At 42.9% G+C, this 18114-nt stretch overlaps 1 protein-coding gene and 1 long non-coding RNA gene across 4 annotated transcripts in view; one reads left to right on the forward strand and one right to left on the reverse strand.

Annotated features, from left to right (window-relative positions):
• Positions 1-679: 679 nt before the first annotated feature.
• On the forward strand, positions 680-17963 carry LOC132377363 (uncharacterized). The gene is made up of 3 exons (XR_009506607.1): positions 680-867; positions 1792-1879; positions 17753-17963. It is a non-coding gene; the product is annotated as an uncharacterized LOC132377363 (long non-coding RNA).
• The window catches only part of GALM (galactose mutarotase), a 99375-nt gene continuing 90683 nt past the window's right edge, over positions 9423-18114 (reverse strand). For all 3 annotated transcript variants that reach the window (XM_059943567.1, XM_059943568.1, XM_059943566.1), the window contains 3 exons: positions 12844-12985; positions 11168-11342; positions 9423-10591 (listed from right to left, as the gene is read on the reverse strand). In XM_059943567.1, the coding sequence (XP_059799550.1) occupies positions 10514-10591; positions 11168-11342; positions 12844-12985 (395 nt within the window). In that variant the 3' untranslated portion in view covers positions 9423-10513. The remainder of the gene's footprint in view (positions 10592-11167; positions 11343-12843; positions 12986-18114) is intronic.

Here is an 18114-nt window from a genome sequence, read left to right on the forward strand (position 1 = left end):
TTACCCTTATGGGAAAGGGAATACTGGGTGTATAGACCAACACCTTTTGTACCCTTGACTGCAACTCTGTACCCCTGTGTTTAGTATACATCTTAAAATGATACATCGGTTTAGTGCACCTTTTTTTTGTTTAGAGGTTGGGACTGCTAAATTGATTGTGATTGACTTGAAAAGTGCTGGTCTAAACTCATTGCTTCTAAATTATTAACCTGGCATTGATTGGTAGCTAATTGAACACATCAGACATTGAGTGCTTTGGGCAATGAACCTTACCTTGGTTCTCTCTCCTAGGTATAGAGGTAGGTAAAGCATAACTCATGACTTCACTTTGGTAGTTCTCCTTTGGGCTTTGAATTAAGCTAAGTATCAAGTTAAAGTGTGGTCCTACCATTTTACCATGTCCCCTCTCCTGAGGACAAAGAATAAAATTTGAGGGGGTCTTGAAATACCATCAATTTGTGACTTTGGGTTAAATGAATGGTAGTGTGGGATTGTGGTTTTTGTCTTTGTGTAGCCTATCTCAAAGTCTAAAGGAACGCAGTGATTTCCAGGATATATTAAGCTTAAGTAGGAATTGAAAGCTCTGAAACTAACATGTTGGCAATGAGTTATCAGTGAAGGACAGGAGCAAAGAATTCATTAGATCTGGCTCTGAGTGAGCAACAATTGCTTGGAGACTTTTGCAGGGGAGGGCTGTATAGTATAGCCTAAAAGATGTATGCATAATTTTTTAGCTGGAAAGACATGAAGGCAAAGAAGGTCAAAGTAGCAAGAAATACTCGGGGCCTGGCTGGTGTTGGAGTGTTCGGAGGGTGGTGAGAACTGGTGACAAGACGAAGAAATGAGACAAAGATGCCTAGGTTTAAGGTATGGTGGTATTAAAGCTGTTATATCCAGATCTAAAAGGTGGGGAAGAAAAGCACCTTTAGGATACCATTCTAGTAAAAAATGTCAAAGGACATTGTCACTTAATCCTCACAACAAATTAATACTGTTAAAAACCCCATCTCATACAAGAGGAAATGGGCTTAGGGAGATTGGTAACAATATCGTACTATTAACCAGCTAAAAGGTAGGGAAAGTTTGATTCCTACTTAATGGTTTCAAAGCCCTAACTTTTTTAATCAATAAAGCACCTTTCCTGCTCCCTTAAAACAAGACCACATTATGGAAGAGTCAGGAAGTAAAAGAACAAAATAACCCTTGGTCCTAGTTAATAAGCTATTTTCTTTCCAGACTTAATGGGGAAAAGATGCTAGATAGAAGGGTAGTTCTAGAGCACAGCCCTCAAGGCCACTTCTCAAACCTAATGCTTTTTACTTTTCCCACAGGCTGCTGGCCCAACCTATTTTCCATTTTTTGATTTGGTAGTATACTCGATGTGTATACAGTGAGAAGACTCGCTACCCCTCCTACCCCTGACTCTCAGCTGCCCAGTTACCTCCCCAAAGGCAACTATTGTTGTCAGTTACATAGCCTGAGTACACATAGATTTTTTTTTTTTTTTTTAGCCACACCGTGTGGTTTGTGGGATATTAGTTCCCTGACCAGGGATTGAACCTGGACCCCAGCAGTGAAAGCTCTGAGTCCTAACCACTGGACCACCAGGGAATTCCCACTTTCCTTTTTTCTTTTAACACAAAATACATACACCTTGTTTTTCTCATTTAATATCTTGGAGATCTTTCGTATAAGTAAAAATGGCACTTTTTTTTTAAGTTGCATACTATTTAGTTGCTTGGATGGTGCATAATTTATGCATTAAACTTTTGTGCCCCTTCAATGTGCCAGGTACTACTAGCTTTGGAATATAGAAGTGAACAAAGTCTTTATCTTCATGGAGCTGGAGTTCTGGAGAGACAAAATGAACAAATATCAGGTGGGTAATAACTGATAGGGAGAATGATGAAACAGAAAGGACAGGGGATTGGTTGCTGTCGCGTAAAGGGTGGTCTCAGGAGGCCTCTGACAGCAACAACATTGGAGCCAGATAGACAGTTACACCAACTTCGGAGGGCACCGTTGATGCAAAGGCCCTAAAGTAGTCTGAGCTGTTGGAGGGTAAGGAAGCCAGTAGGAAGTGAACAGAGGGGAGCGTGGGAAGAGATGGCATAGGAAGGGAAGGGATGTAAGATACAGATCATGTAGGACTTTGTGTCCTTTGGGAGGGACTCGCTGTTTTCTTTGGGAGAGTTTTTGAGCAAAGAGTGACAGGAATTGAATCAGTTCCCTACTAATGGATATGAGGGTTGTTTCTAATTACTATTATAATGCTGCAGTAAATAACCTTGTATAATACATTGCACATGTGACTCTGTATCTAGGATAATTCCTAGAAGTTGAATTGCTGGGTCAAAGGCTCCGTGCATTTATATTTTTGCTAGGTACTATTTGCCCTGGTGGAAATGGATGGGAGTGCCTGTTTCTCTCTGACATTGCCCATTTGGTACACATGGTGTAACCACATGGTGGACTGTCAACCTTGTTGATTTTTACCAATCTTGTGTTGAAAAATGGTGTCTCAGCATAGCTTGTTTTAATTGTGGTAAAATACATGTTTTCCCCCCACTATAAATTGCCATGTGTTCAAGTCTGGTTTAGGTTCCCTTGCTCTCAACACACTGTCTATAGTAGGAGACTGTAATTGCCTGTTTACTTCTCCGTCGGTATGCTACCACAAGACAAATTGTGACAGCAGATACCAGGCCTTGTTCTGTTTCTTCATTGCCTTTTGCTTATTAACACTTAAATATCTGATGAATGAAAAGTGAATTCATGGATGAATGAATGAATTCTAATCTATTAAACCAAACAGAAAATTGGAACCTCCTCTCTCCTGTGAGACCTTTATAATTAATCACCATTTCAATTAAAAGTCCATTTTTTCAGTTTAGCTACCTGTAAGACTGACTCCTGTCTGAATCTGCCTGCAGGGGATTTAGATCCTTAGGCTGCTATTTACAATGCCCAGCTCTACTCTGCAACTCCAGTGCAAGGTTTTTATCCCCTCATCTGGCTTAACGCTGAGAGTTCTGCCCAGAAAGGGTGTGGGAAATTTCTGTGCAGAAAGTTCTCTGCAGAAAGGGTACAAACTTACTAACACCCCAAGAACTGGTGAGCCTAGGTGAGTCAGCTTAACCTACATAAGGAAGGTCAAGTCATCCATTTCTTACGACTGTCAGATGCCTGAGGTTATGTCCTCTCCACCTCTGTAGATTCCCTGGGTTCTTAGTGACTGAAGCTTGAAGATGGCTGGATATGATTCTATACAAAGACCCTGTTTTTATCTTGGTTTATAATATATCTTTAAGAAACCTGGATTCTAGAAAATGAATCATTTCGCTGCTAAGAATAAAAAGTCTGGCTGTAAAGAAATAGAAATAATCTCTGTGGCAGAGGTAAAGGTAGATGGGTCTGTTTATCTTGGTCATTGACATTGTTGGACCATCACCAGAGTTCCTGGGCCCCTATAACAAGAATTCCTTTGCCTAAGAACGGGTACCCTGTGACTTTTTGTGTTACAGTGGCTGAGTTGAGTAATTGCAGACTGTAAGTGTCACAAAGCCTAAAATATTTACTCTCTTGACCTTTAGAGAAAATGTTTGCCAACACCCGGTTTAGACATTTCTCTTTTCTCTCTTTTTTTTTGACCACGCTGCACGGCTCTCAGGATCTTAGTTCCCCGACCAGGGGTTGAACCCACACCCTCATCAGTCAAAGCCTGGAGTCCTAACCACTGGACCACCAGGGAATTCCCACGTTTCTCTTTAACTGTTTACAATCTTCAAAATAATTATCTCTGAAGATCTTGAGTACCAGGATTATTAGTAGGGTTGCCAGGGCCTTACCAAGACATACTTTTGATCTGGGAAGATTGTTTCTCTGTAACTCATTCTTGAGGAAGTACTTCCTGAAGCTAGAGAGCAAATTCTAGCTAAACAGACTAATTCACTCAAAATACTGGTGAATGTTATGAGGCAGTAATGAGGAAAGCTTTTACACTAGGGCAGTTGTTCTCAGGCCTGGTTACAAATTAGGATCACCCAGGGAGCTTTAAAAACGTTCTAATGAAATCAGTTGCTGAGGGTGAAGGTTGGGCATTAATATTCTAAAAATCTCCCTTGGTGATTCTAATATACAACCAAAATTGAAAACTGCTTAAAGACAAGTGCTAGCTAACCAGCTCCTACTTCACTAGTTATTAGACAGACTGGCCTAGCTTATTGCTATTAGAAAGTTAGCAGCACGCACATGTGATTCAAAGGAGGATTCTACAGTAGATCCTCTAGGATTCTCTGATCCTTTCTCTAACCAAATGACCCTATGCGGGAATGGAACCTTTCTATGAAAAAGGGGTTTATATTAGTGCCAGTAGAGGTCACTGTGCTCAAAGAAATACTCATTTTTTAAAAAGTTAACATTCTGTTCAAGAGATTTGAAGGAGTATTTATCAGAACTATTGGGTTATATCCAACACTAAGTCAACTCCAGACATGGCCTCTCGTCACAATTGCTTCAAAGCATCTAAGGCTCTATTGCATGCATGCATTTATATACATTTATAATTGTTATATCTTCCTGATATATTGATGTTTTTATCCTTATAAAATATCTCTCTAGTACTATTTCTGGTTTTAAAGTCTATTTTTTCTGATACAGCCACTCTGCCTATTTTATGGTTAATGTTTGTGTGGTATATTTTTTCCTTCCATTTACTTTCAGCTTATTGGTACGTATACAGTTGACCCTTGAACAGCGTGGGTTTGACCAACATGGTCCACTTACACGTGTATATTTTTTCAATAGATTCTACATACCTACGTGGTCCGCAGATGCAGAACCACAGATGTAGATGGCTGACTGTAGTTACATGTAGATTTTTGACTTGGTGGTCATGGTGGTGGGGTACTTCAAGGATCAACTATAGTTGCTCGATCTTGCTTTTTAATTCAGTCTGACAAACCGCCTTTTGGTTTGTTTAAACCATCTACATATAGAATATTGATATGGTTGGATTTATAATTGCCATTTTGTTGTTTTCTATATGCCTCCTGTCTTTCTCTTCCTCCTTTTATGGCTTTCTTTTGTATTAAACATTTTTTTAGTGTACTATTTAAATTCCTATTGATTTCTTTTTTGACTGTATTTTTGAGTTATTTCCTTAGTGGTTGGCTCTTAATTTATCATAATCTACTTCAGATTATTTATTTATTTATTTATTTATTTATGGCTGTGTTGGGTCTTTGTTGCTGCTCGCTGGCTTTCTCTGGTTGCGGCGAGCAGGGGCTACTCTTTGTTGCAGTGTGCGGGCTTCTCATTGAGGTGGCTTCTCTCGTTGCGGAGCATGGGCTCTAGGCTTGCGGGCTTCAGTAGTTGCAGCATGCAGGCTCAGTAGTTGTGGCTCTCGGGCTCTAGAGCACAGGCTCGGTAGTTGTGGCACACAGGCTTAGTTGCTCTGCAGCATGTGGGATCTTCCTGGACCAGGGATCTAACCCGTGTCCCCTGCGTTGGCAGGTGGACTCTTAATGACTGCGCCACCAGGGAAGTCCCTACTTCAGATTAATATTCTGGTAAAATATAGAAATTTTGCTCCAGTATATTTTCTTTTCTTGAACTTCCCTCCCTGTGCTATATTGTATATTATAAACTCAATGATACAGTGTTTAATTATTGCCTCATACAACCTTATGTCTTTAAAAGAAAAGATGAGAAGATTTACTGTTTCTGATATTCTTCATTTCTTTCCATGGATTCGAGTTATTGTCTTAATTTCGTTTCAGCATGAAAGACTTCCTCTAGTATTTCTTGTAAGACAGCTCTGCTAGCAATGAGTTTTCCAATTGTTTATCTGGGAAATTTTTTTTTTTTTTTAAAGTTTTTTTTGATGGGGACCATTTTTTTTAAAGTCTTTATTGAATTTGTTACAATATTGCATATGTTTTACGTTTTGGTTTTTTGGCCCCGAGGCATGTGGGATCTTAGCTCCCCAACCAGGAATTGAACCCGCACCACCTGCATTGAAAGGTGAAGTCTCAACCACTGGACCACCAGGGAAGTCCCTATCTGGGAATGTTTTTATTTCACTTCTGCATTTGAAGGGTAGTTTTGGGTGATATAGAATCCTTGGTTTTTAAGCACATTGACTATGTCATTCTATTGCCTCCTGGACTCCATTGTTTCAGATGAGAAGTCAGGTGTTAATTGTACTGGTGGTCTTCCGTAGTGACGAGACGTCTTTCTCTTGCTTTCAAATTTTCTTTTTGCTTTTTGGCATTTAACAGTTTAAGTATGACGTATCTGGGACTTCCCTGGTGGCTCAGTGGTTAAGAATCTGCCTGCCAATGCAGGGGACACGGGTTCGAGCCCTGCTCCGGGAAGATCCCACATGCTGTGGAGCAACTAAGCCTGTGCACCACAACTACTGAAGCCCTTGCGCCTAGAGCCCATGCTCTGCAACAAGAGAATCCACTGCAATGAGAAGCCCATGCACTGCAATGAAGAGTAGCCCCCGCTCACCACAACTAGAGAAAGCCCGTGCGCGGCAACGAAGACCCAACGCAGCCCCCCCACCCAAATAAATAAATATGACATATCTAGGTGGGGATCTCTTTGTATTTATCCTTGTTGGAGTTATTGAACTTGTTGGATGTATAGATTAATGGTTTTCATCAAATTTGGGGAGTTTTTTGCCATTAATTTTTGAAATATTTTTCTGTCCCTTTACTTTTGGGACCTCCATTACACGTATGTTGATGTGCTTATTGTTGTGCCACAGATCTCTGAGGTTCTCTTCCATTTTCTTCAGTCTTTTTTTTCTGTTTTTCAGATTGAATAATTGCTATTGATCTATCTTCAAGTTCACTTTTTTTTTTCTGCCATCTTTAATCTGCTTCTGAGCCTCTGTAGTTGGAATTGTCATTTGTTACTGTACATTTCAACCTCAGAATTTCGCTTGGTTCTTTTTTGTAATCTCTTATTCAGTGATTTTTGTTATTTCTGAAAACATTCTTGTGTTTATTTTTAATAGTTTCTTTTTCTTTAAAAACAAGTTTTATTCCCTGCAGCAGTGGTCCCCAACCTTTTTGGCACCAGGGACCAGTTTTGTGGAAGACAACTTTTCCGTGGACCTGGGGTGGGGGGTGGGGGTGGGTGGGGGTGGGCGGGGGATGGTTCAGGCGGGAATGCAAATGATGGGGAGTGGCAGATGAAGCTCTGCTGGCTCGCCCACTGCTCACCTCCTGCTGTGCAGCCCAGGGGTCAGGGACCCCTGTCCTATAGGACTCCTCAGAGTTTTTTTTTTTAGCCGTGCCAAGCAGCATGCGGGATCTTAGTTCCCTGACCAGGGATCGAACCCATGCCCCCTGCAGTGGAAGTGCAGAGTCTTAACCACTGGACCACCTGGGAGGTCCCTGTGTTTATTTTTAAGCTCAGCTTTGTAGGGGTTGCCCTGTGTCTGCATAGCTTGCTTAGTGGTTAGCAACTGGATGGTCGTCGTGCTCAGACACCTCAACCAGATTTCTAGCATCTGCTGATGGATCTATGTGAAGGTAGGGAGTTGATTCAGTGTTTAGGCTGTTTTCAAGTCTGTTTTATTTTTGCTAAGTCCCTTTTAATTTCCTCTGCACATGCATGCGGCCTCAGGGTTGGCTAGGAGTGTATGAATAGCTTGGCCCTCTCTGGTCTCTGCTATGCATGTGTGTAGCCTCTGATCACCCAGAAATCTGCTTGCTCCAACCATAATTGCAAACTCAGGCTAGTAGAGCCATCAACCCTCCCAGCTCTCGTAGCACCAAGATCATTATTTTTATTGACAAAGCAGTTGGGCATGGATATCACCTACCACTCCAAAATGAGAACCTCCCCCGCCTTCTGACCATAGCAATCTTCTGGTCTTCGTGTTCTGTTTTGCTCTGGCAGAAGCTCCACAGTGACTGAGCTGGGGGAATAAAGGGAATGGGAGCAGCCCCAGGCAAGGATGCCACAGTCTTCCACTGTTCCTACTCAAAGTTCAGCAGTTTTTTACACAAAAACGTGTCTTGGGTTGTATGTTTTGGGTCAGTTCCCAGAGCACTGGAACTGTTTTGTCAATTTCCTTCTACATTTGAAGAGAGGATTTGCTGACTTCCTTACACTGCCAGCTACAGCTGGCAGTGCTACCCAGACCATCTGAGAGTTTAATTACGATTTGAGTAATTGGAGAAGTTGGAACTTAAAGGAAGATAATAAATTCCTCGATTGGAAAAGGACTGCAGTCCTGTTGAAAATATCCAGAAAGCCCACTGCAAACTGATCCAGTTGTTTAAAATGGTTATAATGGGAACTGGCTAGGGAAGAGGGTATATGCTGTGCTTCCCTCCTTTCTTCTGCTGGTAGTTCTGTATTTTTTCAAGTTCTACTTTTTTTTTTTTTGGCTACATGTGGGATCTCAGTTCCCCGACCAGGGATTGAACCTGCACCCACTGCACTGGAAGTGTGTCTTAACCACTGGACCACATCTTACCTTGTTAGGCAAAATGAGTGGGAACTGGAAAAATGAAAATCTCACAGTTAATAATAAGAACTTGTGTCATATGAATTTGAAAGAAACAGGAATCCATAGATGTTGAACTGAAGTCAATAATATGCTCACCTGTGAAAGATCGGTACTCAGAATAATACAGCACTAGTCTGGTTGTGGGTAGAGGGTTGTATGGACTCTACAAGGAAGGCATGGACTCCTGGGGACCTGGAGACTTACTCTTGGGGGAGGGGTTGCATTTGAGTGGCTATTTGCATTTTCAACAAGGCTTTAATAATTCTGTAGTTATATAATATGGTGTTTTCCATATTGAGTACCATGTTTGTTTTCACCACCTCACATGAATTGCACTAGTGGCTAGCTTTAGTTCCAGCCTGCAGACATATACTCACCTTCCAGGTAATTACAGTCGAATCCCTTTGCCTTACAGGTGAGAAAACTGAGGCCAAATGAAATTAGATTGTTTGCCCATGTAGTAAAAGCCAGGAGCAAAGTTAGTGCTCAGGGCTCCCAGCTCCGTCATGGTGCAATTCTACATCATCTGGTTGTTACTATTAGTCTTGTTTTCCCCAGAGAGACTGTGATATCTCTAAGGGACATAACTACATCTTGGACATTACCTCTTGAACCCCTTAAACCCAGGAGAGAACTGTGTACACAATAGGTACTCAGAAAATCCATGCTGAAATGAATTAAAAAATAAACACTCTGGTTTATTTTTGTTGCTAAGAGAGAGGGGAAGTATAGGAATTTCCATAGGCTGCCATTTAAGTAGTGTTCCTCCAGGAAGATGCTGGGGCTGTATTGGAGAGTATGGTAGAATCCAGAACACACCATTTATATTTGGTCCATTTCCCAGAGGTCCATGCCTGACAGATCTAAAGATAAGTGAAGAAACTGGGAGTTTTCTGAAGATGCAGATTTTGATTTTATTTCAACCGATTATTAGTGTATAATAGTATAAGATACATTTCTTTAAAAACCACCAACCCAAACCCATCACTGATGATTCAGTAATTCAGGAAAGGAGGGAAGCCCAGGCTGATCTACATAACACAACATCTGTTCTCGGTGCAATGTGCAATCCTCAGTCAAGGCCTTCCTCACACTAACACAGCTCCTGTCTCCAATGGCTTCCTTCCCATGCCTTGGCTGGGCTGGGCTTTCTCAGTTAACCCCAAAGGCAGAGAATCAAATTTACAGATTCTTCCTGGACATTTTGATCTTGCACTTTAAGTCACACCATCTGTAGGCTCAGAGACAGACTAAAGCTTCTTACAAAAGTGAATCTGGGAAGAAAGGATGGCTCTAACAGAGTAAGGGTCAGACCCCCCTTTGCCCATCAGTGACACTCGGAATGCTCTGGAAGACGAGTGGAGGCAAAGGGGACTTGAATTCACATGACCTGACCTCGAGTCCTGGCTAAAATTTTTCCTAGCTCTGTGCCTTTAGGTGGGTCATTTATCCTCTCTAAGCCTCAGCTGGCTCACTTTTCCATCATCTGTTGCCGTATCGGGGCAGAGAGGTCCCTCTGCCAGCAGGTTGAATGAGCTAAGTGACCTCTGAAAACTCCAAAGTGCTGCACAGTGCAAGGTGGTGTAAGGTAGAGAAGGAGGAAAAAGAAAAGGAATGAGAGTAGGATCAAAGAAAGAAAGAGTGAAAAGTAGAAAAGAAAGAGGCAGAACGGAGAGATGGAGCCAACACAAGGAGCTCAGTTACCACTTCTGGGCTGCGGTCAAGGCTTAGATGATGACATTGATGGCTGGGTCCTCTTCACTGCACAGAGAATAGAGCTGATCATTAGACCTGGCCTGGAGCCAGTCTTTGGAAAGGAATCTATTCAGACTGACTATCATGACAGCTACCATTTGTATGATTTTAATTCACAGGATCACTTTTAAAGCCTCTAAATCTTCATCTCATCTCTGCATAGGTGACAGGCTGCGGAAGGGGCTCCCAGCCTGGCCCTGGAGCAGGTCACATCTTTACACTTCCTTAAGCCACAGAAAACTTGAACCAAGTGGTGTGGTCATACTCCTCACCAGGCTTCACCAACACAGGAGGGAAGTGGGGCTGTGAAGGGGAAAACAATACAGGTTACACCTTGCCAGCCCAGGTTGCACCCTTAACCATTCAGGATGGCTTTTGGACTGGTCTCTAGAGCAGTTCTGTGAACCAGTTGCCAGTGTAAGAACTGTTTATTATTGGTTTGCAATGAGATAAAGAACTTGAACCAGAATGAAAATCAACCACACCACTAAACACTATCACAGCAAGACTTTCTTAAGGAAGCAGGGTTGATTTACATTCTGGTGCAAGCTACAAGCATCTTATTATGGGCTGGAGCTTTGAGGAGCATTACTCTATAAAATAGCTAGAAAAGAAAGTTATGAGGAAGTAAACAGGATGAAAAGATTTGGAGGATCATCTTAACACTGTGGTTGCAGAAAATAATAGATTTTTTTTAACATGTAAATGCCATCTTAGTAATGTGGTTAAGAGTTTCCTGTGTTGTTCATGACTTGGAGAAGAGAACATACACAGATTTTTGAATCATACAGATCAAGTCTGACTTGAGTGTTATGACCTCTGTCATCCAGTGTGACCTTGGACACACCACCACTCTAACAAGCTGGCTTGTAGACTTACCTGATTGACTGCATCAGGCCAGTTCTGGGTCTCAAGGCAGAAACCGGAGTGTTTGGGATAGACTGCTCCACTCTTGCCCTTCAGTGTGCCATCCAGGAAGTTGCCCGTATAAAACTGGACACCCGGCTGGGTGGTGTACACTTCCAGTACCCGCCCGCTCCCAGCATGATGGACCCTAGGGATAAAGCCAGACCACATATATATAGGTCCAGGGTGGAAAAGCAGACAGGGAAAAGCTGGGAAGCAGCTCTGAGACAGGAATCAGACCCAGTCACAGAGCAGGGACAACATATACGGAGGAGACAAAGGTAAGAAGAGCATGGCGGGAACTTCTCACAGCCTCTTAGGTGAGGCATGAGTAGGTGGTTTTGAGGATCCCCAATAGCAACTTCTCACTCTGAGCTTGGCTTCTCTGGGGAAGGGCAAAAGGGACTCACCCCAGTCAGATATGTTTGTGTGTGTCGGGGGTGGCCAGGTTGGAGACAGATAGTTAGGCTGGGATACTTTCTCATAAAGAGGTGGAGCTCTCTGCTTGGTCTGGCAAGACAACCAGCTATGTCTTCTGAAAGAGAATAGATGCTTCTCCAAATTAAACTGCCCGCCACCCTTGGGGCTAGAGCAGGCAGGGCTCTTTAGCCAGATCCCCCGCAGAATAGATCTGTTCTGGGTTTCTGCCAAATTGTTTCCTTTTTTAAAAAAACCAGGCCTCTACAGATGGGAGAGTACCCACCTGGTCCTATACTTGGGGTCAAAGGGATATACAGATAAAGAAAGGCTGGGTCTCACAGACTTACCGAGGTAAGACATCCCCACAATGTGTAGTCAACCAAGAGGTTCGGGGAAAGATGTTTGGAAAGAGAAAGGCCAGGATTTGAATAGTAGCAGGGAGGTCGGAGGGTCTTCTCACGTGGGGGCCGTGGAAAGAGAAATGTGAATAGGAGGGACAGAGGAGAAAAGCAGGCTTGAGCTAGAAGAACACAGCTGGGGTCTTGGTGCTGGGGCTCTGAGCAAGAGAAGGCTTTTGAAGTTCTTTCTGTTTCTGTTAGAGCTTAAATTATTTTCTCTGCTTTATTTAAGACCCGTTCATCCTGCAAACATTTATTGATTATTTGTTAGTGCCGAGCATGGTATTAGGGTGTTAGGGTAAAGGTAGAGATTCACAAAGATAAGATGGCACAAGGTACTTGGAATTTAGTGAGAAGGAGAATGCGGACACAGACGCCTGTCAGACAAGGCTGGAGGTGGTGAGTGCTATAAGGGAAATGCAACCTCCAGCTTGTCATGGAAGTAGGCAAATCATACATCAAAAATCAAGAAAGGACGAAGGACTCTGGAAGTTCATGGAAAGCAGAGGTGACTTCAGTCAGGAGGAGTTGGGGCTTCTAACAAAAAAAGGGCCTTAGAGAACAGGCAGAGATGGGGAGAGGGGAAGCAAAGAGACAGGATGCCAGGTAGGGGCACAGGGAAAACGGTGTGATGGGGGAGGGGGGAGATGTATTCACCTATGGAATAGGAGCTTTGAAAAGGCACATAGGATGTGGTAGTTGGTCCCCTGTAGCATAGTAAATGGCATTAATATGGCGGCGGAAAAGCTCCTCAAATAGGAGTTGGCATCTTTTCTTCCCAACAAATGAAAGGCAAATGAAAAGTACAGGCAGCAAATGAAAAGTGCCTACCGTGCACAAAAACGCTTTTCTTTAGATCCCTTCAGACAGAAGTTGTGGTCAAAGCCATTCATGTGGAACTCCTGCAGGTGTTTTCCAAGCTCCACTGGCTTCCTCAGGTCAAATGCAGTTCCCTGCACTGGAGCAACTTCTCCTGGTGGAAAGAGGCAGAAAAAAGAGTGACAAATGCCTAAATAAAACCTTTATATCCTAAAGACCCACTGGTTCTACCCTCCCAGCCTTCATTTCAAGTTGTAAAGGAGGTAGGAGTCCAGATCCTAAGAAGAATAAATTATTGGATCTCCTTAATTGTAAAATGTTACTGACTGCAAGATGCAGTAGCTATAACACTCAGAATCATTCAAGTGTGAAAAAAGTACAAAAATCAAGGAAACGCATAATTTCCGTTAAGGAATACGTTGGATAAAGGGTGATGGTTGTCCTAACCATTGAGTCAACCTCCTTGTTGACATTTCTTGCTTTAATGCTGAACTATCCCAGGGCTCATAACTGAGCATTAATACCTGGTACTGGCTAACCAGATGCTAACAGTGTTCCTGAGATTAGTGATTTTCGAACCATTTGGGGCCATTATTAGCCAAAGCGACACTGGTAGCCACTCTTCCCCAATCACTTCCCTGATCAGTCTGTAGACTTGAAACATAGAACTGTTAATAACAACACTGGGACAAATGAGTTAACCGGGACAGTTGGGGGGAAACTAGGATGTATGGCCACTCTACTATTAGCCAATTTTAGAGTCAATCCTTTGTTTGTTTGTTTATTTATTTATTTAGGCTGCATTGGGTCTTCGTTGCTGTGCGCGGGCTTTCTCTAGTTGTGGCGAGCAGGGGCTACTCTTCATTGCAATGTGCAGTCTTTTCATTGCGGTGGCTTCTCTTGTTGTGGAGCACAGGCTCTAGGCTCGCGGGTTTCAGTAGTTGTGGCTTGCGGGCTCTAGAGCGCAGGCTCAGTAGTTGTGGCACACGGGCTTTGTTGCTCCGCAGCATGTGGGATCTTCCCAGACCAGGGCTCAAACCCATGTCCCCTGCATTGGCAAGTGGATTCTTAACCACTGCGCCACCAGGGAAGCCCAGAGTCAATCCTTTGAATGAAAGCTTTGTGTCTCTAGGAGTGCTTCTTGGAGGAGTTATAGTTGGCAATCACCACCCCCTTCCTATGTGTAAGCCAGATTCCTCAACCTCTAATAAGTATATTTGTTCTTATCAAGGTGGGACATTCTGAAGCCTCTTTTCAATGATGTGGGTGGGTGACCAATCCTGAGGGAGGACACTGCAGTGTGAAGACCCTCAACTCTTAAAGGGCAAAGCACAGAAGGAATCTGGATGGGAGCCCCATCTTGGTGGTTATTACACAACAAATGATGCCCAGTCAAGACTATCCCTTCGTGGTGTTACAGAACTCAAGGGTGTTGGGATCAGAAGGGTTCTCAGAGCTCATCTGGTCCAAACTGCTCATGTAACAGATGAGACTGAGACCCACACAACTTGATATCATCAAACAACAACCTGTGATATTGATATACCATATTTCCTCAATTTAAGACACTCATTTTCTCATATATATATATATATATATATATATATGCTATAAAATATATATTTATATATATATATTTTTTAATATATATATATTATAATTCCACTCGGCTTGCAGAATCTTAGTTCCCCCCACGGGATCGAACCTGGGCCCCGACAGTGAAAGCGCAGAGTCCACTGGACTGCCAGGAATTCCCTCATTTTCATATTTTAAAATCTCTGAAATCATGTCATGTCATGGTTTAACTGGCAGAGGTGGTTTTTTTCCTTCATGGAATGTAAAATAATGGTGAACTTTACAACTGATGGCATCTTAGAGTTGATAAAATATGTGAAAATAATTTGCCACATCTTCTGCTCTACTAAAACCACTGAACAAGAAATCAGGGCTTTGAGGAAATTCCCTGGCGGTCCAGTGTTTAGGGCTCTGCACTCTCATTGCCGAGGACCCAGGATTTGACCCCTGGTTGGGGAACTAAAATCCTGCAAGCCACGCGGTGCAGCCAAAAAAAAAAAATCAGGGCTTTGAGGGTGAAAAAGACGAATTAGCGTTATCTTGTGAGTAATTTCTCTGGAGATCCAAGGGAGAGAGCAAATTTCTCAACAGTCCTTTAGACATGTTTGCCAAAAGGCTATAACATGGGTTTTACATTCTTCTGAATATTGTGCCATTTTGCTTTATCACCTTTCATTCTCTTCCCAGCTTTCAGATCTGTTCTTCCCTAGATGCTAGGCTGAGCCATCTTAAACAACGTACGCAAATATTCTGAATTTAGCTCAGTTAAGAAAGCCCAGGGAATGTGCGGAAGAATTCCTCCTCGTAGGCATGTTCCTGGAGTATGACAGAGCCAGGGCAATGGACTAGGAGCCTATTCACAGTCACTCGTCTGATCGATCATCACATTAAACACCTACTGTATGCCAGGCACTCTGCTGGGCAGAGCTGATACATAGATGAGACATGACCTGCCTTTTTAAGCTGCTTGCAGTCTGAAGGAGGGAGAGGACGTATAAGCCGCTCATAACCACAGAGTGTGAAGAGTGCTCCCATAGAGGCACAGCTGTGAGAAAGAAGACAGGCAGTGTGACTGGGTTGGCTTAGATGTGGCGGACTGGGGAGATTTCATGGATAAAAGTTTATTAGCTGGGCTTCCTTGGTGGCGCAGTGGTTGAGAATCCGCCTGCCAATGCAGGGGACACGGGTTCGAGCCCTGGTCTGGGAGGATCCCGCATGCCGCGGAGCAACTAGGCCCGTGAGCCACAACTACTGAGCCTGCGCGTCTGGAGCCTGTGCTCCGCAACAAGAGAGGCCGTGACAGTGAGAGGCCCGTGCACCGCGATGAAGAGTGGCCCCCGCTCGCCGCAACTAGAGAAAGCCGTCGCACAGAAACGAAGATCCAACACAGCCAAATAAATAAATAAATAAATAAAATTAAAAAAAAAAAAAAGTTTATTAGCTGAGCTGAGACTTGAGGTGAGGTCACAGTAGGTTGAATGGGTGAAGAAGGTTGAAGAATAATCGATGTGGAGGAAACAGCTTAAGTACAAGGTGGTAGTGTGTGTGTGTGTACTGTAATAGTAGCAGCAGCAGCAGCAGCAGTAGTAGCAGTTGCAGGGTAGAATGCCTCAGATGAGGAAAGAGATTAAGTAAAGTTAGATGAAATCACTTCTCTGAGCCTGGGGTTTTTCATCAGTGCAACAAATAAGCTGGACTAAATCACTGACTTTCACCCCCTACCCCATTCCTGCAGAATTTTTTATTTCAGAGGGAAGCTCAATAAATACAAGTGCGCACACACACACACACGTAAAATAAATATACATATACCGTTGACCCTTGAACAACATGGTTTTGAAATGCACGGGTCCACTTATACATGGATTTTTTTCAGTAACACGTACTACAGTACTACACTGTCTTTTTAATTTTTAATTTTATTTTTTTTGGCTGCATTGCTGCACATGGGCTTTTGTCTAGTGCGGAGAGCAGGAGCTACTCTTCGTTGCAGTGTGCGGGCTTCTCATTGCAGCGGCTTCTCTTGTTGTGTCTCACGGGCTCTAGACGTGCAGGCTCAGCAGTTGTGGCGCACAGACTTAGTTGCTCTGCGGCATGTGGGATCTTCCTGGACCAGGGATCGAACCCGTGTCCCCTGCATTGGCAGGCGGATTCTTAACCACTGCGCCACTAGGAAAGTCCCTACACTGTCCTTGATTGGTTGAATCTGCAGATGTGGAGGGCCAACTGTAAAGTTATAGGTGGATTTTCGACTGCATGGAGGGTTAGTGCCCCAACCTCCGCACTGTTCAAGGGTCAACTGTATACAACATAAAATACATGTATATAAAAGCCAGAGTGAAGCCAGTACAAGCTCTGAGCAGCTCACCTAGAAAACCCTAGGAACAGATGATGGCAGAGGTGCACCCCATCCCACCCCCTAAAAGTATGACCCACTTAGGAGTGAGAAGCCCCTGGTCCTAGGATCTTCCCCAAATACAAAGAATCCCAGGTTCCTCTGCAGCAGGCCAGGCAATCTGGCCAGTCTTTCTTGAGGGGGAAAGAGGAAAGGGACTCTTGTTTCAGAGCCTTACACAATGATACAGTTTAGTACATTTAAAAGTTTTTGTATTGTCCCAGACCTGAATCATATATTTTGAAGGTAAGTACAGACATTAGGTGTTTAACATACTCTTTCAGGGTGAGAGTTATTTTTCCTTTCATGCGGTCAGATGGATAATGTTTTAGGAACTTGGTTCCTGCTATTTTTAGAGGAGAGATACAGCATGCAAAGTGGGGCTGGAATCTTAGGAGGCTAAGAAAAATGAGGAGCTTGTACCTTACCATTAAAAAATTAAATAGGAAAAAGAGAACTGACTTTTAGCCATTTAAAGCATTTGGTTCAGCTTCTGAGTTCCTAAATACTAAGAAACATGAATGTCCTGTCTCTGGGTGAAAAGAGGGTTTCCCTTCCTTAACTCAGAACTTCTGCTCAGAAATGTAGTCTTTTTGGCACGTGAGGACTGGGGTCTTTGAGTTCACACAGAGCCGCGAGGGTGCCTGGGTTCCAGAGCTCCTGAGGGAGACACGGAGGCCTGGCTAAGACCATCCTAGTGTCTGGTGTCCACTGTTCAACCAAGAGGATCCTTCTCTTACCAGAGTCAGCTTTAGGAAAAGTTAAGTGGTATTCTTTTTGAAACATCCTTTAAAAGCATCTATTTCCTTTGTCTTGGTTCTCCTTTTCCAAAAAAGAATTCTTGTGTAGGTAATATTTACACATGTAATCAATTTAAAAGATAACAAATGTAAAAGGTACAAAGTCGTACTCTACAGTGAAAAGAATTTCTCTCGTCTTTGTTCCCTACAGATCCAGTTTCCTTCAACAGAAGCAACCATTGTCACTTGTTTCTCATGCACCTTCCACAGATACTACAAGGATATCCAAGCATTTAAGTGCACGTCCGTGCACATCCACAAACTCACAGCCTGTTTCCACCTTGAACTTTTCACTCAGTTTATCTTGGAGGTTGTTGCTAAATTTATTCCTAGGTATTTCATTAGACAACTCCATATGCACTCATACTTTTCTCTATTTTTTCTATGATAATCTATTTAAAATTTCTTTTTGAGGTCACAATTGCAAATTTATATATTTTCCTAGAAAATTATCCATTTCATCTATATTACTCTCATGTTTATTTGCAAAGAGTTGAGGAAAGAAATAATTTA

The sequence above is a fragment of the Balaenoptera ricei genome, chromosome 13, assembly GCF_028023285.1.
Source record: "Balaenoptera ricei isolate mBalRic1 chromosome 13, mBalRic1.hap2, whole genome shotgun sequence".
NCBI classification, from domain to species: Eukaryota; Metazoa; Chordata; class Mammalia; order Artiodactyla; family Balaenopteridae; genus Balaenoptera; species Balaenoptera ricei.